This window comes from Pholis gunnellus, assembly GCF_910591455.1.
Source record: "Pholis gunnellus genome assembly, chromosome: 1".
Taxonomy (NCBI): Eukaryota; Metazoa; Chordata; class Actinopteri; order Perciformes; family Pholidae; genus Pholis; species Pholis gunnellus.
In genome coordinates this window covers 15,691,321-15,715,976 of record NC_136528.1, presented here as the reverse complement: position 1 = coordinate 15,715,976, position 24,656 = coordinate 15,691,321, and the positions used below count along the sequence as shown (strand labels likewise).

Here is a 24,656-nt window from a genome sequence, read left to right as displayed (position 1 = left end):
TACATCTTTTGACCATTATCTCACACAAAGTGTATAGTGAGTGCAAGCAGGCTCTATTTTCTGCCTAAACCATTGATTACATGTGATGGAAATGCGTGAGAGACGAATGACAGCCTCCATTAAAAGATACATCTGAGGGCATTATGTTGCTAATCCTTGGACCTTTAGGAACCTGCTAATCTGGATTATGGCGTTTGTAGATCATTTTATGGCATCATTTGAAAACCGCCCTATACCAAGTAGTATTTCTCTCCTTTGGTTTCCTTTTCATCTTAACCTCTTGAACCTGGGGGTGTTTTTGCTCATCTTTCATTTTAATTCCAGGCTTGACATGTCTAAACCGAGCATGCCATATATTTGGATTCTTTTTTAGCACAGTTCGCTGTCATTTGTCATGTGAGTGGTATCATATATGATCTAGGCTAGTTTTTACAAAAGAAAATATTTTTACACAATTTGCATCCGGATTGAAGGATAATAACCAGATCTGCTCTGTGTCTGGGGCTCATATGTAAACAAAAACACGCGTCCCAAAGCAAACACTACTTGACAATGTGACACAAATCAAAGGATTTGGCTCCTGCTATGAACACAAACACATCTGGCCCTTTTTTAAAATATTACAGCAGTGGAAGGGATGGATTGATGTATCAGACAGATGTCAAACAGTAGTCACAAATGCTGCTATGTCACCCAATGTGGACTGTGACCATGGCCTTAATTTGACATATGTGTTGTTTGAATCATCTAATCGTTCCATCCATATTTAGCATAAAAATGTAAGATTCCCACTGATTTTGTGTGCTTGTAGCCTACTAAATAATGCTATTGCTTTTGTTTTTTTCTTTTGAGTTCAGCCATTTTATGCTTCATGATCATAACCCGGCTAATACACATCAAGTTAAAAACTGACAATGAATATAAAATGGATGGCTCGTATGTTAAATGTGAAATCCTATTAAACTGGAATAGCCTATCAGGAATTATTTTGCAATACATGGTATTTGTTCTTACAAAATGGCAGGACAATAATTAATTAGACAAATATATTTCATTAGAAAAAAAGATTTGTCAGGCTTTATTTGTCGTTTCAGGAGTCAGTGTAAAGCATTCGTCCGTGTAAAAACATCTGGAGCTCCTCACTATCTTGTTACTCTTCTGTGTAACAGAAAACCACAGAGAGCCTCTGCACAGGAAATCACATTGAGTTTTCCATGATGTGAGAGCAATCAGACCACAGCATGTGTGACTCATCCTAACACTTGAATCTAACAGGCCAGCATATCAGCAATCTTATTATAGGTAAGCAGACAGACAGACACCACAGACGACATAGTCCTGCAATTCTTCCTCTATGCTGTTAGCAGTTCCAAGTAAAGGGGGGGGGAGGACACGAGATAATGTGCATATACTCTGTTTTTGTCTATTCCTTGTTGTTAGACCTCCGAACCATCTGTGGGGAAAGAGCTCTATCCATTCAGCTGAATTATTATTAGTGTCTGTTAAATAAATATGTTTTTATATTTTAAGAGGTTTCTCATCTTGATTATTTCTCACCGGGAGGTTAAAAAGATTATTTTCAACCACAATCATCTGTATAAGAAGAGATTGAACAATTACAAATTCCTAAATTTGTAGTTGTCAACAGGCCATGGGTCATGTCTGTCTATGGACTTTGTCTGTGTTTCTGCATTTGTTAACTCAGGATTGTAATAACTTACTGATGTTTTGTGAGCTGAGAGAATGAAATTCAAGGACGCTGCAATGTACGTTCTTTGTAAAATGTTTTTTAATGAGGAACTACACACTACCGTGATGTTTTTTTTAGCTTCCAAAAGGCCATAGAACCACACCTTCACATTGTACAATTAATCCAACAGCTACTCATGAATCTTTCTTCTGACCACAGCTAAACTGTAATTCTAAATACAGCATGAAAGACAGTAATTGAATAGCTTGAGGAAAAATTACCGAAGAATGCTTGCCAAGAGGTGAGAGGTTGCCATGGAAACACGTTCAATGGAAAAAAAGAACCATTAGGCAAGATCATAACAAAACATCTGACTCAGCCAAGATATTTGTTATTTGTCAGATATCCCTGGCATGGCTTGCAGGAGTTAAAATATACCGGACATTACAGTTCACAGTAAACATAGAGCCGAGGCACTTATTGCTAGATTTAATGAATCTTATTATGAAATAGGGAGTCATAGATGGTCGTGCATACGTAATAATGCAGTCAATTTGAAGGAATATGCATGACTTTTCAATGGGATATTAAAAAAAAAAATGATTTGAATAAATCCCCATGCAACAATAAAGCAAACAAGCCTCTCCCTCAGTTCCTTAGGCATCCTCTGCATTTAAGTCCATTAGCTTTACACTGCAGTCAATGGATCATTAGGCCTCATCCGCCTCAATAATGCAAAAAGAGCAACAGGCAAACACCGCAGAGTCTTATCTGCCTCTCACCTCTCAACACAGCAGGAGCCAAGAAGGTAAACAACACATTATCCAACCGACACTGGGCACAACAACAGCATCCTTTCTGGCCCAACACCGTGTGCAGGCAGCTCCGTGTCTAATGGACTTTGCGAACATGATGAATTATTATGTGGTTGGCACTTATGCACACACCTCACACAGTTACTGTTACACACAGTTCCATTCTCTACACTTCAAGTTACATATGTCTTTAATAAACTGGTGTAGGGTAGTTCAAACACACTTGCTCTACCAGAACTATTTTTAAATGCAAAGATGAATACAAAAAGGCTGAATATCTTGTCAGCAACCAGCAACATTGCTTCTATTGTCACCGGAAGTATAGCTGACAACACATACAGGAATCTAGATGACAACTGGCAGGTAGTGGCAGATAGTTAGGACTTTGTGATTTGACATCACAGCTGAGAGACATCACAGCACTGCCCACATTAGGGACAGAACAGCCAATGACTGGAGGCATTTCAAAGAGACATCTGTGGGATCAAACCAATAGGAGCGCAGATGCTTTGTTTCCCTGCCTGCATGGCTCTGTTTCGTGCACACATGTGACCTCAGAAGGCGCTTACTGGTATTTAAACCTCATCATTTGGGCGCAGAAGCGGACAGCTCCCCACACCGATAAACAAACCCCAAAACGATGTTTGGCACCCCGTTATGGAGGCTTTGAAGCATTTTTCTCTCTATAACTCTCAGTGAAGATCTCCATTTCCCCAGCCGCGCGTCATCGTTGCACATTAACGGACTTTATTTTAAGCTGCTGACGAGAAAGGCTCCGTGTTCTCTCCACAAACAGCCGGAAAGCGGACGTTGGGACACCTGTAGCTGAATCTGGATATCAATCTCCTAAAAAAGGGGAGGTTGGATTGTTTCACATCCACTCAGCATCCGCCCAGCAGGAGAGACGCTCCGTCGCTGTCTGATCTCGAGTGGGGAAGTGCAAAGGTAGCCTAAAGCCATTTACGAACGCATTAATATCTAAGCCGCTCTCTGTGACTGCTTGCAGACAGGAAGGAGCATGGATAGAAAGGAATTTGCTCTGACTAGTGCGTTGAGGGGATTTGTAAAGCTGGGGGTGTGCTCCTTTTGAAACTAAACCAATGACCGTGGATGAAGCACCGTCACTAACAGCTCGCCATTTCCCGTCAAGCTTCTTTTGTTTATTATTTCATATTTTTTGGAGAGTAGATATTTAATCAGCCATGGGGAAAGATGAGTGCAAAACAATGTTGGACGCTTTGAACAAAGTGACTGCTTGCTACAGGCATTTGGTAATCGCTCTGGGCAGCACGTCGGATTCGCAGAACCTGCGCGAGGAGCTGAAGAGGACCCGCAAAAAGGCCCAGGAGCTGGCCGTGGCCAACAGGACTAAACTGACCTCTCTGCTCAAAGACAAAACCATCAGCAAGGATGACCGAGCCGAGTACGAGCGCCTATGGGTGCTGTTCTCGAGCAGCATGGAGCTCCTGGAGGTGGACATGAAAAGGTCCCTGGAGATAGGGCAGGATTTCCCCCTCAAGGTTCCCACGAGACACCTCATCCAGACAGGGATGACCGGCAGCACCACCACCGTGGCGGCCCGGGCCATGAGCGTGCAGAACATGAAGTACGAGGCGGACAGCAACATCGACACGGCGGACCTCCGGGACCTGCAGTCCGAGATCTCCCATGTGAGCCAGATGATGGAGGAGATGGAGATGAAGGTGCAGGTGGCGCCGTGGGCCGTCGAGGCGAAGCAGGAGGCAGGCGCGGAGCTCAAGTCCAACATGAGTGTAGGAAATTCCTCCGTGGGTGTCATCTCCATCTGCGAAGAGGAGCCCAAAGATGAGGATGGGGGAGGCAACAGGGACGCTGGCTTTGCGTCGATCTGCGCTGTGCTTGTATTCTTTGTCATCGTTACGGTCGCTGTGGTTCTAGGATATTTGGTCATCAATATGTCCTGAGCTGTCTAACCAACAGCCCACCCTGATGGACACCCCTGCGCGGCTGCCCACGAGCGCGTCTCCGTGGTAATAAAAGCCAGCAGCTCCACAAGAGAGAGAAAGCGCTTTTTATTTGAGGTGGTGAAAAAAAAAATATGGACACGCGAAGTTATTCATCTTTCTCGCATTTTGTGAATGTATTTGGTGGAGTCGAAGAGTTGCACTAGTTATAATGTAGAACAATAGAATGGACGTCGGGCACAATTTGAGGTTAAGTATTTTGAGGAGCCAAGGGGTCGTGTATTTTTGGAGTCATGAAATTACGTGAGTGTCTGGCCATCAGGATGATGCAAACAACACGTAATCCAAGTGGATTAGTGGAAAAGCTCAAGCGTAAATCTAGCCTACTGTTAAGTATTCCTCTTGATGTTCTGCTGCATTGATGCTTTACATTTATGAATTAAATCCAGCAAAATCATCACGTGTTTAAACGAGCAGGGGGGCATAGTCAGAGAAGGAAAGGGTCTTGTTGTATGGGAAGTAATATAGAGTGATCCAGTTGGATGTGATAAAATGCGCACTGTTCCGCACTCCTGTTAGCACAGTTTTAATACTTCATAAAATCTGTAGGCTATAGACAAATTGTTGTAAACCCATTTTACTTCATTGCATCAAATCACAATGTGCTTCATGAAAGAGCCTTGGGGACGTAAGAGAAGTCCACAGTCTTTTAATAATGCACTGTAAGCCTGTTCATGTTCCTTTTCAGGGTTTTCTCGCAAGCAGTGTTGAATGTATACATTGCAACATGTGAATAGAGGGTTTGTTCATACAGACTGCTGTGTCAGATAATGTACATACATAAGTATATTTATTATAATAAAATTTTGAAACACACTTGAAGATGTGCTCGCAGTCTGAAGAAATAGCTCCCAAGTGTTTTACAACCAATGCCAAAGCAGTTTTCTGTTGTATCTCTTTTATGTGTAGGGCTTTGGGGAGTATTGAGTTTAAACTGATGACTTTAGATGAGCCCAGTTTGTAATCACTGCAAAGCTGGAGATACTACATCGTAGTACACAGAGGTATTTTGAGCTATCTTTGACATAATGGGTTTAAAATTCTGTTCGATTTAAAATAGATGGGAGACGCCCAGATGCTTTAACTCCCTAATGGTTTTAGTTGTAAGAGTCTTTGAAGGTATTCCTGCATGTAGGTGAACTGACAGTGGATGGCTGTCAGAGCCAAAGCCTGAACATGTTAGTTTAATGGGCTGGGAGTTAGCCTGAGGTAAGCCCAGAAATAGCTTCAAGTTAGAAGTCTTAACAAAGATCGATAATATAATTAATAGAAATAAACACAACATGACTCTGACAACACTGGCTCTTTAGATATGATTTTATTTATTTATAAAAAGAAGAAGAAAAGGAAATTACACAAAGCTCTTGTATGATGATCATGTGTTTCCCTATTAGGGATTCAGAAAGGTTGAACAAAAAAGATGTAATATCTGTGGGCAGATACATTTTCTTTTACAACTTCCTATCATCTATAATGCCAATTATGTTAACTTCTTTTCACAGTAATGGAACAGTAAAACTACTAGAAAAGGAATATCAAAAATATTTAAAATTCAAGGTTCATCACTTCATTTCTTCCTCCAAACTATATATTTGAAACACATCTCTCTTCCAAAGGTTCCAAAATAGTTTTAATTTGATTTTCCAAAACTATAGAATTGAGAAGATTTATCAACAATATATTAAACATGATCAAAGTTTAGAGTAAATTAGATATTTTTTGGCAAATTATTGTAAGGGAATTTACTGAAAAAAACCACCTCACTGTTTGCAAGGCATGGGGCTGTATTAAAAGGAAATATTGAATATTTTCATGTAAAAATGTTAGAGTGAGATTTAAAGATGAAGTACATCAAAAGTATGTAAAGGGATACTAAGAACTACTAATAAACAGAAGTAGCTGATATGTAAATCCACAGTATGTCAGTATTGGGTGTCTAGCCTCTGTTTAACTATTCATTAAAAAAACTTTTACATCAGGTAGTTGGTGCTTTCAGGCAGAAACATATGTGACCTCAGGATAAATACTTCCATGTCTGTTCATCATCTGCGGTTGCTGAAAAATGTCACTAACACTAACTTGTCATCATGACTTTAAAAATACATTTGAATTAATGCTCCAATGTGAATTCTAATTAAAAGTCTATTGTAACTGCTCGCAATTCAACAGTTGCACATCAAATGAGCTCTAAATTGACTTTAATGATCTCTTCCCCCAATCCTGAGGAGTTTCCCCCGATAACTGCATAAATAGACCCCTTCAAAGAACACTTAGCCTTAGTTGCCGGCTTTGGAAGCATGCATTCATCTCAAAGGATCACATTTAATTAAAGCTTCCCTCCTCTTCTGGGGAGAAGCCTGACTCCTTGTGGGAGTAATGGAGCAAAATAAAATTGTTCTTGTATTGAAAGAAGAATCTGGCATGTATAAAATATTGAAGTTGCAGATAAGGATAGCAATCATTTGGGACATTAAATGTTTATTCAGTGGACTACTCAAACGCCTTTTCCTTTTTAATCTCTTATTCCAGGCTGTCTGTCTCTTCTCACCCTCTCGAGGTTAGAGACCTCAAGAGAAACATTAATAGATTATTGTTTTAGGAAAAAAAAGCTGAAATGTAAGAAGACTCGACTCCTAAAAGCACAGAGGGGAGAGCATTTAATGCATGAAAATCAGTGGTGCGCTTTTCTCACACCCGATTCACAAAAGGGTTTGTCCTTGTTGTCGTCTCACAGATGCACTAAGCTCTGCTAACAGTGAGCCATGAACCTCTTTGATATTCACAACAGACTTACATTGTCATCCAGAGTTCCAAAAATATAAAGGTGATTAATTAAACATGGGGAAGAAAGGGAGGGGAATCAAATAGTGGAAGAGATAAAGCCTTTTGAAACTCTTTAAAATTCCTCCCTCAAGTTTCAAGTAAACGACTAATGTTCATGATAAAGTCTATTTTGATTCAACTTTGAGAAAGTTTCAGGCATGCCAAAAAACAATTTCACTGCAATCTCTGTTACGCAAGCCGCTTCTCAAAATAGAAACAGCATCAAAGTTTTAGAGCATGTGCTTCATTGGGTATAAAAAAAAAGTGTCCTTTTACAGGTGAGTAAATCGACTTTCTCTACATTGGTTAAGCTTATATGAATGACGGGGACATTTAGCAACTTCAATCCGTCGCATTGGAAACAAACAAACTGAGCAGACTGGTTGACAGAGAGGCAAGCTGCACACTGGGCAGAGACGGACCACTGCATCATCATCATCATCATCACCTCATCTGGACGAAGACGGTGGGTTTCCAAGGCTGTGTGTTGCCATAGAAACCCTCAACAGACTCTCCGCCGCTAACAGCACAGAAGGTTGAGCAATGTTACTTTAAATCGGCCCCCTTCTGTCACCGCCATCCTACACAAACACAGCACTCTGAAGCAGAAGGGGGAGACGTGGTGTGAGGACAGAGGAGGGCAGAGCTGAACAGGGGACCAAAAACCTCAGCAGCAGCCCCCCCCCCCCCCCCCCCCACGCTGACAGATGAAGTGTGTCAAAAAAGATGAAAATCAGATTGAGCCGTGCTGACCTGTATGCCTCAGCAATTTAGAAGCAAACGTTCCGACCAGGTCAGAGTGACTTCAGGGAATCTTTGCTGGAAGAAAAACAAGCAGCAACATTTTCTTTTTGATGAAGAGAATCAGACAAATCCAAAATCAATACCTTTAATCACTCTATATATAGATCAGTCCTTCTCTTCCTCTCTCACAGCCCACTGGTATGTCGCATCTAACGTGTGTGTAACGTTTCTGTGCCAAAAAGATTCATGGTCATAAACTATGTTCCTTAAATATGTATATCCTATGTATTGTGCTTAAAAGAACATCAAACAAATGATTTTAACACTTCAAGGTGATACGTTTCTTGTGTATTAAATCACCTTGAACAAAGTAGATACTGTGACTGCATCTACACAGTTACTTTGTATAAATCGTCTTTTTAGAGCAGGCATTGTATATATTGTCACAGTCTCATTATTCTGCCTGTTTTCTTCAGCTCACTCACTGTGAGCATCACAAACCACCATAAGCACAAATCTCCTAACAGCAGTGTGAGACAGCATCAGTAAAAAGATGAAATTAATAATGAATACATTGATCCGTTTAATAATAAATTAATTTATAAATGGCAAACAGGGTACAATCCATTTGACGGAGATGTTTTCTTATGAGTTATCAAAATGCCATGGAGGACACTGCTGTGAGCAGGGAAGACACCCAAAGGAGAAAGGGTTGAAGCCCCGCAGTGTCTCCACCAGACAGATGCACTCCTCCTGAGAAGGATCACCATAACTGATGACACACACACACACACACACACACACACACACACACACACACACACACACACACACACACACACCTCGAAATCCCTGTGATATATTTACAGTTCCTATGGTTACAAGCTCAAATTGGTCAAAATGAAATGGTTACTTCATAATAAAGTGTGGAGCAAAATAAAACATAAAGTCAAGGTCTGGACAGGAAGTTATTTAAGAGCAATTATTTATTTCCACAAATAACATGATTCTTAATACCTCACCACGAGTGGGCCAATGTAGGCGATATTTCAATATGATAATTTATCATCTTTCAATGGATTCATATTGTGAGGAAGTCATGAATCAAGATATTGTGAAACACTATTCCTTAATCTAAATGATAACAAGCACAAACTAACCAAAATGTGTCAGTAAATCTGATTATTTTGCAACGTTTTTAATTAAGTAAGAGAAATAGTCAGTGTTTTTCATTTGTCAAGTATTTAATTCACACAACAGTATACAAAACCATGTGATTATTTCATCTGGGCTATCGATATATTAATTTACCAGAAAACTGCTATAAAGTTGGTTATTGAGATATGAAATTACTAGATTTTGGTCATATCTCGCAGCCCTCCAGTGTTGTCCTTTGTGATTTTGGGCACAATCACAAGTAACAATCATAAGAAAATCAGCATATTTGATAAGGAATGAGCTCCATAATCAAACAACACTCAGCAGCTTACACTAAAACAAATGTCAATGATGATCCTCCAGAAGTGGCCTCCTCAAATTATGTGAAATTAGTGTCCGAGTAAAACCTTTGTACAATAAAGCCATTAGCAATCACTCCTTACTCATCAATTACAAATTTGTGTTACTTAAAAATAAAACAAGTAAGGGAGCTGGTGGAGGGACAGACCTCTCCAGATCTGATGACACAACAGTCACACGGAAGAAATAATAAATAAGCATAATTAATCGTCATTAATGCAGTCCATTTGATACGTACTGAAAACGAGTCGTTGTCATTGACAAGCACACAATAAACCTTTCCCACTGAAGACATTTTGACATGTCACAGTAGTTAATGCAACAGGTGCTATTATTAAAATCAACTATGGCTAAATTCCATTAAGCTGTTTCAGTTTTCTGGTATTGTGCATGTGTCACACGGTCACGGCTGAGCGTGGACACACCAGGATTTAAAACAGTAAAACTTTGTGCAATCATTAGGAGTTATTGGTACAAATACGTCTTTTGAATAAAATGTGCCAATGTTTTGTAATGTCAGCGTTGAGCTGAAATAACGGGTTTGCTAACTGATCTTTTGCGAGCTTGTAAATGAACATGCCAGTCAATGAATAGAACAGGAGCATTATGTGATTAGCAACAACTGTGCTTTTCCTTCTATGACAAGGCAACATGTCTGCGGTGAAAAGGGCCCATCTGATCCTATGAAAAGCAGCAAACTTGTCTTGCTTCACTGTATGTGCACAGGGGAGTTGTGGGGCTCTTACAACAGGTAGAGCGAGTCAAAGCCTACTTTTTGAGTCATAATGGAAGGTCTGCTCTGAAACTGGTAGCAGATGATTGTACTTGGGAGTGATGGTGATCTGTAGAGTTACAGTGTACGGATCTACGGTCACAAAGCGGTGCAGTGCAGAATCCTCCTCCTCCTGAGGATCCTCCAGCTGAGGGTCTGTGCTCGTACCCACCCCAGCGTCTCCTGAAGGGGCCATCGGGTAGCATCTGTCACCTGCAAAGAGTGGAGAGCCCAAGAGAAGAAAAACAACAAATGGTTAATCTGCCATAAACATTCATGTTACTGTTTCATCACTAACAATAACCTCATTAGCTAGAAAATGATAACGGCAAGTAGAATCCAGTCACTATAGCGCTAAACTACCTAAACCTGTTGTTTTCACTATTCTAAAAAAGATCAAATTCTATATTTCACATTCAACAAATCCCATGAAAGACCGAAACCAGCAATACATCGGTCACTGTCTCAATACTTTACAACTTCTTAACTGTAGTATTGAGCAGCTGATTTGGTGTGATAGTCAGTACGTATGGCATCAGGATGGAGTATTTGGGAATGACTGCATTATGATCAAGATCATCATGAAATAACATGTCTCCCAGTGCAACAGTATGGCCTCCTGGTGCGTTTTTAATAGTTCTTTGGACAACAATGGAGCTCAATGGTATAAAAGAATAATGTCAGGCTTTGACTACACAGACGATACTTGTTAGTGGGATCAGTTCATTGTTGGTTTTGGTGTTTTCATGGGGTTTGTTGACAATAAAAAAACTAAAAACAGCATGAAGTTGGCACGCTTCACTGCTGGTTTGGATGTGTGTTAGGTGAGATAAGACAATCGGCACCTGGCAGCAGCCCTGTGTAGTGTTCATCTTTTAAAGAATAAACGGGCAGCAGCTGTTCACAGCCCTCCGTGGCACGCCGGCTGGAGAAGTTGTGGAGGTCATTCAGCAAAGGTACGCGGCACATGCGGCTGAGCTCATAGACCTGCGGAGGGGCGATCCACAACTCCTGTGCCTGGTAGCTCTGGAGGACCTCTGAGGGAGTGGACCACTGAAAAACACAGAGACAGGAAGCAGTAATGTTGATACAGATCCCTTTGATTCTCTTTGTATTTATATTTACATACGGAATGTTTTACAGTAGAAAATACCCACAATTGAGAAGCTGTAATAGTGTATAACTTTTGCTAGAAGAAAAGTTATCATTTATTTTAGACTAAACAAACAAAAAAAAATTACATTTCCCTGTAAAACTCTTTGGTCAACATTAGATGTGAAGGTGTTGTGTTGAATTGATGAGTCACCCTAAAGGACACGATTTCCTTTTCATCTTGGAGTGCCTGCGGGATGTCCTGCAGGCAGCAGATGAAGAAAGCCGTGTCAAACCTTTTCACACCGTATCGGCCCGCGGGGGTCAACCAGTTGCCCCACTCGTGTAAAGCCCAGATGTTGGGCAACACCTCCAACTCTCTGCACATCTGTATGAAGTTAGAGGGGTTCTGGTTTACCAGATCCCTCCACTTGTTCAGTTCACGACTGCACAGATCGTTTACGTTGTGAGGTAGCGGGCCCTCTCGATCCGTGGTACACTTGCCCTCTATGCTTTTTAACAAACTGCTCTCCTCCAGTTTAGACACAAACAGGAGCACACCGGACTCCTCAAACGTCTCCCTCAGGGCGCAGATCCGGAAGGCGACCTCTCCCGGGATAGGGGAGCCCAGTTTCAGTCGGTCTGTGGCGAACATTGGAGGTCTGGTCTCCAACGGCTGGGTGACACTTCTCAAACCAAAATTAGGAGAATTGCTGAAAGATTTGAAAATGTCCAGCCACTCACTCGAAAAGTCCGAAGGGTGCACCATGCCGCCGGGAAACACATACGCATTGGGCATGAATCCACTTGTACTGCTTCGTTTCAGCAGTAAAACGTCGTAGTCACAGCTGGATGTGTGCGGCATGTGTGACCGTCCATGGCTGCTCCCCAGCGGTGAACCTGCAGCGGCTGTCAGCGGTGTCCTTGACGCTAAAGTGTCCGCACCGAGCTTGTGACCCGCGGCTAGAATAAGAGTGGCCGCCTCCTTCCAGTGCTTCAGCGTGGTGTTCATCCTAAAACTGTTTTCTTAATTTTCACTAAACGCTTTACAAAGTTGTTTACCCGTTGCTCAGCCGGCTATAGGACACAACCACTATATTTCAGATTAAACCACGTTTACTTCCCTATGACGAAAGCCTCGACGGCTGCGCATGCGTCTGAAGGAGGACCAACGCGTTGGTCTTGACAAGACCCGCCCTGCGTAGCATTTAAGCGCGAGGATTGGTCAGGCGTTGTTCCGGTCCACATGACTCTGACCAATAGGCGTTTCTTATTTGCAAAAATTCTTTCATTTCATACAATATAACCTATATTGTCATTATTATTTTTTTTAAATTCATCATTTAAATAATCTTTTTTTTGTCATTTTGTAAAGCAGGACAGAAGGATATGCTTCACATTTCAATGATGGAGAATTGTCTTAGAGTTTAAATGACCATGTGTTTCATGTTGCAACCCAGTATCACACCATAGCGTGTAATGCCAGATGGTTTGTTACTGAGAATTCATTATCGTCGTGTTATGTGAAATATATGTGTAAAATATTTTATTTCTATGGCGATCCCGAATTTCTCTCGTGATTTCGGGACATCGCGAGAATCCAGCTGCCATGTAAGGCCATACAGCTGCATTACAAATCACATGCTTTTTCTTTTTTACTGCTCTGCCCTGACAAAGCCCGTACTTTTGCATGTAGTTAGCATTTAATTGGAACATATTTTGGCGTCATAACATTGCTCCATGAACCTTTCCGCTGCACAGATGAATGTAGGTCAGAGTAGCCATGAAAGCAATTAAGCGTCATTGTATAGCACAAAATGCGAACGGAGGACATCCTGGTATTTTTCAAATACTGCATTGACGTATTACGATATATTAAATATTTTTCTGGCATACTAAATTGTATGGAATTAAGTGTAAGGAGTGTGCAACACGCAGACAGCTCTCTGCAAATCTGTTTAATTGAATTATCACAATCCACAAAATAATTACAGCCTATGAGTTGTGATTTGTCACAAACTATTTTAAAACTTTTAGGGAATATTTTCTTTCTCTGTTAGTTGATATGCAGCACTGAAAGCATATTACAAGGGCTCACAAGTCTGAATTGTTGCTGTAAATACACTTTGACAGATTCTTAGACCCGGTGAATGTGTCTGAAACTTTTTTTGGGATCATAAATAATTGTTCTCATGAGCAGGCGAGGCGTCTGTCTGCAGCAGTTGTTCAAATTCTCTTACAGGCTTCATATAAAAATGTCCCTTCTTTTTCAGTGCCTCAGCTGAGCTGCAGCCACCAGAGTAAGTCAGATATACAAATCAATAGCAGATTACACAGCAAAAAGTCCAGATTGTTGTAACTTTACTATTCGTACATGTCCTGCATCTTTTTTTTTGAGAATGTCATCTTTGAGAATAAGTGCCTGAACACAGAAATTGAACCCTGAATCAGTAACCTTTGATCCACTTAGACTGAGGTTTACTTTTACAGTATTATAGTGTGAATAAATAGAGCACTGTGCAAACCTTCTACTTATTTCTGTTTATCACTGAGACTATATCATACTCATAAAAGGCTGAATTGTTGAAGTTATTTCTACCTTTGATTTTTAATGTTAAGAAATTTAACAGAGCATGCCCCCAAAACCATTCAATGCTATCAAAAACAATCCACAGATCTGCACATTTTTGTGTACAATTTCCCTATTTTTGTCCAACTAAATTGTCAAGTTCTTCTCATACTTAGCTCAACCCTTTCTCATTTCAAAGGCTTTAACAGTCTGCAACAAAAAGCTGGAGTTTACACAAATACACAAGCCAAATCAATGAAGCAGAAGTTTTCACACAATTGATGCTGAAGTGGAGACATATTCATAATAAAATCTGATAACACACTGACAAAATGGTCTGTTCAGGAAATAAACAGAAAGGAATATATTACAGCGTTAAAAGCAAGTTGAGAAAGACTTTAAAGAGACGAGAGGGGAAGGAGAGGCAGAGTAGAAAGGTAATGTAACACACACATTCACAAATGCACACACATGCAGGGGTGTCATATATCCTTATCAAAGAGGCATTGTGAAGGAAGTCACGCTAGGCAAGCTCAAAGAGGAGGAAGTGTTTCAGAGTTTTCTGTTGAAAATTGAAACTGTCCTGTAAGTGTCTACAGAGCAACTCTGCTGCCCTGTCATACCCACCTCCCTTTCGTGCAGGGCTGTCCAGGATGTCCAATAAGATCTGGAAACCTCCCACTGGAGGAGTGAACTCAGTCACAAGGAGCCCCAGGTTTTCACTTGTATCAGACATTCCTGCTCCTATTCTCCTTCATTTAACTTGGCCCAGTATTATTTGTGGGTTCACTGTACCGGGACTTAAAACATTTGAGGTTCATAGAGCATCACAGAGGTGGTTTTCGTCATATGTAAGTGAAAAATGTGTTGACATATGTATTTATTTATTCATAATAATATCTCAATTAGTATGTTAACAAAGCCATTGTCAAATTAAAAGATTCTTATTATGTTAAAAATCTACTTTCTGTCTTGAACTAGTGAACAAGACAAAGAGTTGCCATGTATGTTATGCATTTACACAGCAATTGTTAGTTAAACATTATCCTGATGACTGTGTGATCTTTACAGTATCACTGTGTTTGATGTCTCACTCGTAATTATATCTGTCTATTGATCTTTCTTTGTTTCTATCTATGTACAGTATCCTTCCATACGCCTCACAATAATTGTACTAAACTTTGCAATGTTCTGATTTACAATCTTCAAACAAACAATGGTTTGTAGGTGCATGACTTCTTGGAATGGAATTTATGATCGTCCTCTTACAGCAACGGGAAAGTTCATCCTAAATTGAAATAGATGAATTTAGCTGCTTTTCAGAAGATGAAGTCCCTCTAAAAGACTAAATCTGTCATCCCTTTTATGAGCTGCTCCACGAACAGATAATGCTGTGTAAGATATCACTTAGTGTGGCTAGATTAGCGGCTCAGAACGACTGTGCCACAGTGATTTATTTATAATCTAGAAACCAAAAGAAACACTGTACAAAGCCAAACAAACTTCTTTTACAAATCAGTAACATCACAGGATGAACTATGTCAATCCAATGGTTTTGGTGGATTTTCATTGAGTTGCTGTGCTTGTGTGAGCCTTAATGTTTTTATAGATGGGAGGAATTTTCTACCGCTGGTAAAAGAACACAGTGTTTCCCTTAAATTCTTATCAAAGATTAGATTAGATTAGATACATCCACAATGCAAAATACACTAACACAACTTGTGCTGTAAAAAAAAAAAAAGGTAATGTAACTGGTGTGGAATGTGTGCACTCATTTGTGTCTTCTCATGCACCAGCAGACTGAAATGGATGAAGGCAGCATCAGGAGGAGGAAGGAGTCGCAGAACGGCTCCACAGGCCACAGCTTGGACTGTAAAGACAAGCAGCCTGTGAAAACTACTGTGCTGCAAAAAGATGTGAGTATGTTAGCCTTTATGTGTGTGTGTGTGTGTGTGTGTGTGTGTGTGTGTGTGTGTGTGTGTGTGTGTGTGTGTGTGTGTGTGTGTGTGTGTGTTCCTGAGAACAAGTCTCATTAGATGTTCACACAGTAGGATCCCATCATCTGTACTTTTTTACAATAATGGGGGCTGGAACTGAGTACCAGGGAGTACCACAACAACCGTCTCTTCATATTAACGCCACAGTGATCCACTCAGTGGTGGTGTCCAGGCCCCCTAAGCTCCCTAAGCCCTAAATTGAATATCCGTATCATAACCGTATTCTAAAAAAAATAATAAATTAGCACAACATAATTTCCCCTCACTCTAATTAAGAAGTATTTAAGGTGACATATCTGGTTAGTTGAGATGAGAAATCATAATAAAATCCACAACATGCTTGTGTGGGATGAATTTGGATTCTTCCTAAGCATACATTCCAGTTGCAAAAATGAAAGAGTCCCATGAGAGTAGTCATTGATTATTTTTGGGTGCTCAGATAAAACAAGACGAGTATTCAGCCACACAAGCAGCTCTGCAGGCTAAACTCATGCAAAGTGGTGCTTTAAGCTAAATGCACATGTCAACATGCTAACATGCTTTGTAGGCAATGTTTACCATCTTACTTTAGTGTTCCAGTATGCTAACAATTAGCTAATTAGTACAGTATAGTATTAGTTCAATCAGGAGAGACTTGTTTTATAGTTTAACAATGATTTATTACACAAGCAAATATGAAAAGTGCAAAGTCTTTGGCGATTGGACTCCATCATGAAGTACTATCACCGAGGGTAGGGATACCGAGGTCCAATAGGCCTAATCCCCCCTGGAGTCCAGACACTGGTGGTGGTGGTGGTGAAGGGAGTTGCTCCAATCTGATGATGAATCAGGAGCATGAATGTGATGCTGACTGGAGGTGACTGGGGTGGAGGAGGGTCGCGTCTGCTTAGCTGAAATGACAGCAGCAGAGAGAACACTTTTAAAGTTGACCGCGCAGATATGATTGGCTTAAGGAAACTGTGCCGCATCTGGTTGGATAGTTAAAAGTGCACGCCCCCAATCAGCTGATAGAGTAATTACAAGGAGAGGAGAGACAGATATTACCCGTTAGTGTCTTCCTGACTGAACTTGCGCTTGAGCTCCATTTAGTAGAAATATCATTAGCTTGAAAGACCTGCTGGTACATGAAAAGTCAGTGGGTTGTGTGTACCAAAGCCATTCAGAAGTTGAGACTTTTCCACTAAAAACCAAAAGTGTCAGTCTTATGGTGGCTCCAGAGAAAAAGTCAGGGGATCACCACAGTCAGGAGGCTTCTTCTTCCTCTGAGGACCATGAGAAAATCACATATTTGTCACTCAGGATCAAACATGAACCAACCGACTGATTCACATTGCCATCCTTGGAGCTACTCCGCTAGCATGGCTAAAAAGATAACCATATGTCAGTAGTTATAAAGTTAAATGGAAAGGAGTTGAAGATATTGAAAAACTTAATAAGCAAGAATAATAACAAACAAAACATTAAGATACTATTGGCTTCTCAAGCATTTATTGCTGCAGTGTTTAACATTGTCTGTATACATCCAGTAACACACACTGCAACATGTCCAGTATTCACTCTCCTTTTAGCTTTGGTTGGCCTTCACCTAATTAAGTAGACGGGTCACAGTGGTCTTTACATGGCTGACTTTGGGTGGGGAGATGCCTGGCTAACTGGCAGTTTAGATTAGATGTACTTCCCTCCCTATCTGAAATTGGAGACACTGAGACCGACCCTATTAGATATCTCCCCAATGACGTGTTTGCAGGACTGCCTGTTCAACAAATTAGCTGGAAAGACCACATTTGTGTTGAAGTGAACCATTTATAAGGACAACTTGGGCTTTCATTCTTTTATCCATCAAAGGAAGGATTGATCTGAAGTTTTCCTTGTCATGAATAACATTTTTTTTATCACAACATTCATCCCATAATCTATTAAACACTATTGTCATTGCACAGCATAGAGCATGTAAAGAGGAAAGTTTCTTTTTGACCGTTTCTGGCTGAATTTCACTGAAGATAACATTCGAGAAATTGAACTGTGAGCCTTGAAGCAACACATCTACTCTTGTTTCTGTGCTCAGATTGGCCTGTTAAGTGGCATCTGTCTGATTGTGGGGACGATGATTGGCTCGGGCATCTTCATCTCCCCTAAGGCTGTTCTGCTGTACTCTGGAGCTGTGGGACCCTGCCTTCTCATCTGGGCTGCTTGTGGCGTGTTAGCCACACTGGGTGAGAATGGCATCCAAACCAATATCTTTTTACAGTAATCAGCATAAAATACGTCTCCCTACTTTGATTTCTGCCTTTGTATGGAAACTGGCTCAGAGATTCACAGAGCAATTTACGTAATACTTTACACAGAACACATGCAAACAAAAGGCCTTATGATGCAATACACATTTATTTTTGTAATCGTTGAGGTCAGTGCTGTAAGATTAAGCTCTTGTCTTGTTGTCTCATGGGATAATTAACTTGAGTCATCGCTATCACACTGAAAAGATCTGTGTAATCAAACATTATGATCTGCTGTTTGTCTGTAATAGACTTTGAACCTTTATGACATTAAAACATGTTATTATTTCACCATAGTTTTTATTTCACTGGTCTTGGCAGGCTGGCTTGACCACTCAGCACTTACAGTATTTTGTTCCTAAAATCAATGATTATATTTCCTTTTAATTCCTTTCCTTACTAACTAACAACTACGTGTGAAATCGGTTGTAGTATATTTCACATACATTATTATATTTAGTAACCTTTAGTGTTATAATCCACTCTTTCATTAGGGTTGCATTATGATTCCTGGGGATGAAGTTATTACCACAGATTTGGCTTTTAGGGTGGACGGAGAGTTTGCTTTAATCAAATGTTTCTTGGTTGGAGAAAGTTTAGAATTTTTCTTAAATTTTCTACCAGAAGCAATTATAAAAGTCCCTTATGAGTTTGTGTTACATCTCTCCTCTTCTCTCTGTCTCTGTGTTGATGTGTATTTGTGTGTGTGGCTACACAGGAGCACTGTGCTATGCTGAACTTGGCACCATGATCACCAAATCGGGGGGAGAGTATTCGTATCTAATGGAGGCTTTTAGCCCCATCCTGGCCTACCTTTTCTCCTGGACCAGTATTATGGTGTTGAAGCCCTCCTCCTTCGCCATCATCACTCTGAGCTTTGCAGAATATGCCTCCACTCCTTTCTATCCCGGCTGTACTCCTCCTCTTGTTGTTACCAAGTGTCTGTCAGCAGCAGCTATAAGTAAGTCTCACTTAAAAGCAGTGTATTACACACAACTTATTGATCACATATTTAAAGCTTTTATAATGGATGTTGAACAGTGGATTAAATTAATGTAATGTGAAACGAGTCACTCGTAGTGACAAACCCCAAGAAAATGACTGCCTCCGCATTGTTTTGGTTTTACGGCCTGTAACTTAACTGTACTATACACTACATCACCAAACAGCAGACAGGCACATTGAGTGTCTAGCTGGAGCATTTACCATCTAAAGGGCCAGATATTTCCTTCAGGAGTTGGTGGAGACCAAAAGAGAGGTAAAAGGAGAGTGCATGTTTATAGGTGATTTAAACTGCCCCCTAGTGGCCACAACATGTCTAATGCAGGTTTAAATTAGTTTGCAATTTTCAGAAGTGAAGAAAATGATCTAATATTAAAGTTGAAAGTGAGACAGCTAACCTGGTGAATGATATACTGTATGTTCAGTACAGTTTGCAATTATCTTCTCTGGGGACTCTGGGAAATAAGAGCCAACGTAGTTTACTGATGGCTTCGACTAGCTATGCAATAATAAAACATTCTGCACATTATTTCAACAAAGGACAAAGGAAAGCAATTGCATTTTTATTCAATTATATTTATTTTATAAAATTGTTCAAATCTACGTCAAAAGGGGAAGACAACTTTCTGAGGTAATTAAGAAATAATATCTCTTCTTTTATGGATGCAATTTATTTCACTTGTACTGTATTTTCTTAAATTTCTTCTGCTTCTCAGTTGTCATCACCACCGTCAACTGTTTGAGTGTCAAACTGGCGAGCTACGTGCAGAACTTCTTCACTGTTGCCAAACTTTTCATCATCCTTGTCATAGTTGTAGCCGGCATGGTAATGCTGGCGAGAGGTGGGCCTAATGTTCAGTGTCTTTAATATTCAACTCCTCTTTCAATTTCTCTAGTGAAATATTAAATAATGTTAAATAATATGTATATCTGTATTGTTGTATATTTGTGTCCAGGAAACACTGAGAATCTGTCGAATGCATTTGATGCCACGTCACCGTCTTTTGGAGCAATCGGACTTGCGTTTTATAATGGGCTTTGGGCTTATGATGGATGGTAATAGTTATACTTCACTTCACTTTGCCCTTTAACATGATGTATGGGGTTGGCCACACTCCTATCTAAAGCAGTGCATTGAAGTGTACTTTCTCAACCGATACGATGAGCCGTTTCCCGCTATGCTGGCTCTATATTAGGAGCACTGCTGACCCTTCTCAACCTTTCAGCTACTCTCGAGCCTCGTGCCCTTTCTCCAAATGTGTGAATTCAACCCTTGGGCAACCTTATTATTATAGGAATAGGACATGTTCCACATAGTGCAGTTACAACAGTTAACCAAGTTAGGGATTGTCATCAACTAATACAAATCTCTCAAGCATGGTCAACAGCTATATGTATGCTATATCCACATGGCGATGAGATACCATGTTACTGGGTTGCAGAAACATGGCAGTGCAGTGGGGCCCAGCGAGTGGCAGCAACTTCCCCAGCTGTTCCCTCAGGTCTTGTGCATATCAGATACATTCAGGGATGGTACATGCGCACCATTACTAAAACACCATTCCTCAAGTCAGCCAGCAGTCATGGTCTTCCCACCTTTGAATGTACTTAAAGGATGCATTGGTTGAACAGTTCTAATAGTTTCTGTCTTTGCACAGTAAAAGAGGCCTGTGTTGGTTTAGAGAGGTGTTAGTAATCTCCTATGCCTGTGTGTGCACTTTAACACTGGAGTTGCACAATGCTTGTTTCTCCTGCTGTGTCCACCTGGGAGATTTTAGCTTCCTCTTGACGCCAGAGTGTGTGGCAGAGCATTATAACCCGGGTGAGGTTCCTTTGTAATGTGTAAGGTCCATTTAAGACACCTGCATTCTCCAATTCAGTCACTTATTTCTGAGGGAACCTGGAAAGGTTGACCTCATGTGACCAATGCGTTTTCATGCTCGCATGTTGGGATCACAGCAGGGGTGAAGGCTATACCCCTTTGTACCAATAAGGCCAATTAGATGGCAACACCTGTGTGAAATACAGCATAGAATACCAAAATACCATGTCACTGACATTGAAGGGGTGGCAGTGAACACTTACTTAGCACTGCAGGGAAAAACTAGGCCTGTCTGGTTGGCTGAGCAAGTCCATGCAAATTTCAGTGTGGTGCTTTGAAGAGGAGAGTGATCAAAGTTTTAAGATTATTTCGAAGACAAATACCTGTTATTAAAGAACTACAGTTGTTTAAATTCTTGTTGAATGGCATTATGCTACCTTTAAAGTTAACTTGTTTCTTGTTTTCTTAGGAATCAACTGAATTTCATTACAGAAGAGCTGAAAAACCCATCCAGGTAAGACAAACTACAACTCGTTTTTAACAGTTACTTATGCTACTCAGTAGTTTTTACGAGGTACCTATACAAGTGAAATCTGAACAGTTTTTTTTATTGCAATACGTAATGGTCATTACAAAAAGTCAAAGCAGCATTGTCTGACAAGGTAGGCTGCGCTCCCTCATCTCAGGAACTTGCCACTGGCCATCCTCATCGGGATCCCTTTGGTATCTGTCAGCTACGTGTTGGTCAACGTCGCTTACTTCACTGTTATGACCTCCACTGAACTGCTGTTGTCTCCAGCTGTTGCCGTGGTAAGAAGCATAGAAGTTTGCCATGGTTTGAGAATTAGTCAGTAATGACTTGTCAGTGTGGTGTTAAATAAAAAATGAATTTACATAATGAGAACTGCCTATGGTAGCCATGTTATTTCTTCACATATTTGTACAGTATATGTACATTTTGTTTATTCAATATCATTTTAGATCAAACCTCTGTAACAGCTCAGTATTCATTTAATGAAGGATTTGTTTGTGCTTCCTTAGACTTTTGGAGACAGAGTCTTTTACTCAATGTCTTGGATTGTTCCACTCTTTGTTGTATTCTCTACATTTGGCTCTGCCAATGGAAGCTGCTTCACCGCTGGCAGGTAAAAGAGACAACTGTCACATTATTTGTGAAATATACAGAAGTAAAAGAATACATTTTCCTCTGTCTGCATGTGTAAAATGTGGTGTGCATATTTGTATGTGTGAGAAAGAAAGTAAACAGAGTTTGAAAGTGGAAAAAGAAAATACTGATGTTCGCGAGAAGTCGAAAGAGACAGACAAGAGGAAAGAAATCGAAATCGAAAAAAAAAAACTCAAGAAAGTACAGTTCAACAAAAACTTAACAGCACAATAAATATTTCTCTCTTCTCACAGACTGGCCTATGTATCTGGCAGAGAGGGTCACATGGTTAAAATCTTATCCTATATTAGCCTGAAGCGCTACACTCCAGCCCCTGCTCTAATATTCAATGTGAGTCCTGCATACTTAATGATCCTCTTGTATATTTTTCAATTTGGTCTTCTATGATCATCTGACTTGTTTAACGTATAGACGTCTGCATGGTCGTTCACCTTATGTTGAGTACAGTTTGTTACAATTCAAAGCTCGTCAAAAAAACCCTTTTTGTAATTTCAACAGTGCATGATATATATATATATATATATATCATGCACTGTTATTATTTGCACTGTTATTATTATATGTATATATATATATATATATATATATATATATATATATATATATATATATATATATATATATATATACATAAAAAACAATATATCACTCAAATTCAGACAATTGATCTATTCACTGTGTTGTTTCCTTTCCAGTTAACACTACATTTCTCTGTCTGTTTTAGGGTATTTTGTCTATTTTCTACATTATCCCAGCAGACATTAACACCCTCATAAACTACTTCAGCTTTGCTCAATGGGTGTTTTACGGTCTGACAGCACTGGCTCTCATAGTCATGCGTTTCACCAGGAAGGAGCTCCATCGACCATTAAAGGTGAGGCTTGCTGTCTTTTTTAGTGGTTTGACTCAACAGGTTTATGTGTTCTGGTTAACTTGTTAACTTGGATCTTTATCTTTACACACAATCAAGTCTTGTCTAGATTTTTTTCCACATTTCTTAATAGAAACCTAAATATAGGCTTCACTATTTTGAAAGTTTAAAATAAGCTTTTGCAAATACTGTCTTGTTTTGTCTCACCCATACGCAGTTGCAATGATCGGATTGGTTGTTTGAAATACAACCAAGTTGATTTTTGAGTCTCAATAGGCTATTGCATTATTAGTTTTCAGTTGCAGAAATAGTGAAAGTGTCCATTTGAAGCTGTATTTTGTTTTGAAGGTGTGTGATTGTGTGATTACTCAAAGGTGCCGATTGTCATACCAGGCCTAATCGTCCTGGTGTCCTGCTACTTAGTCCTGGCTCCCATCATTGATAAGCCAGAACTGGAGTACCTCTACTGTACTATCTTCATCTTTAGTGGACTTCTCTTCTACTACCCTTTCGTCCATCGGAAGGTCAACTGGGCACGCAAACTGATGAGTAAGCTTACTCTGACATTTTAAGTTATTGAAATATGTGTATTTGTTCTTGACCATCAGTATAGAATAAAATTGGAAATAGTGTGCTTAAAAGGTAGAAAAGTAACGAATTGAATACAGCGTTGTGTTGTGCTGATGTCATGGAGACGTCATGACCTCCATTCCCTTGTAGGGCCCATCACCATGCATCTCCAGCTGCTGATGGAAGTAGCTCCTCCTGAGAAAACCGAATGAGAGGGGACCGAACCGACAACCAGGTCAGACCAGAGCCCAAAACCAGAGCTCTCCTCTGTAGCTGCATGTCAAAAGTAAAAGGGGATGCACAGTGTTCAAAAACCTACGAGTGTAAGATGAAATAATTTGTCATGTGGGTTTAGGGACAAAAAAAGAGGATTCACATTTCTTAAGAGTGCCCTATAGGAATACCTCTGCTGTTTTTAGAATTCACTTGGATATGCTAAGGCTCTGAGGAGTCTGAGGGTTTGACCATATCCTCATGATGTCTTTCTCCACATGAAGAAATAAATCACTGACAAAAACACAACTTTACTATGAACATAACCAGCACTTAAATGAATCATTAAGCACATATGTTAAACATTTCTTCATAATGTGCAATAAAGTTTTTACTGGGCCAAAGATCATATGACGTATGAATTTAAGCATGACTCGGCACTTGAGCAAAAGGAAGGGGGAAACATCTTAAATGCATTGCAAAGACAACATGGAGGCTCAGCAGAGCATGCAACACAATGTGGAAACATTTATTTATCTTGCTCCTGTGGTTGTAAACTGAAACATCAGAGTTTCTGTCAGGATGTTTGTGCATTATTTAATAATGCTTTCACACTGGAATATACTGAAAGAAATGTTGCATTGTGTAAGCTATGGTTGTTATTAAATGTATCAATTTTGTTGAGTATAAGGT

General features: G+C 40.1%; 3 protein-coding genes across 3 annotated transcripts; 2 read left to right on the top strand and 1 right to left on the bottom strand.

Moving 5' to 3' along the window:
- Window positions 1-3,707: 3,707 nt before the first annotated feature.
- On the top strand, window positions 3,708-4,448 carry LOC306700245 (regulator of G-protein signaling 9-binding protein; the record flags this gene model as incomplete). The annotated part of the gene is made up of 1 exon (XM_079165202.1): window positions 3,708-4,448. One exon carries the CDS (start codon window positions 3,708-3,710, stop codon window positions 4,446-4,448), a length of 741 nt encoding a protein of 246 aa, XP_079021328.1.
- Window positions 4,449-9,057: 4,609 nt separating this feature from the next.
- On the bottom strand, window positions 9,058-12,568 carry nudt19 (nudix (nucleoside diphosphate linked moiety X)-type motif 19). The gene is made up of 3 exons (XM_079159710.1): window positions 11,672-12,568; window positions 11,211-11,418; window positions 9,058-10,578 (listed from the first exon to the last, which is right to left on the bottom strand). Exons 1-3 carry the CDS (start codon window positions 12,467-12,469, stop codon window positions 10,355-10,357), a joined length of 1,230 nt encoding a protein of 409 aa, XP_079015836.1. The 5' UTR covers window positions 12,470-12,568; the 3' UTR covers window positions 9,058-10,354.
- Window positions 12,569-15,813: 3,245 nt separating this feature from the next.
- slc7a9 (solute carrier family 7 member 9) lies at window positions 15,814-23,962 on the top strand (the record flags this gene model as incomplete). Its single annotated transcript, XM_079163064.1, has 12 exons — window positions 15,814-15,942; window positions 18,089-18,236; window positions 19,018-19,260; window positions 20,018-20,143; window positions 20,258-20,357; window positions 21,593-21,637; window positions 21,810-21,933; window positions 22,165-22,268; window positions 22,543-22,639; window positions 23,034-23,183; window positions 23,555-23,729; window positions 23,901-23,962. 12 exons carry the CDS (start codon window positions 15,814-15,816, stop codon window positions 23,960-23,962), a joined length of 1,503 nt encoding a protein of 500 aa, XP_079019190.1.
- Between the last annotated feature and the right edge of the window lie 694 nt (window positions 23,963-24,656).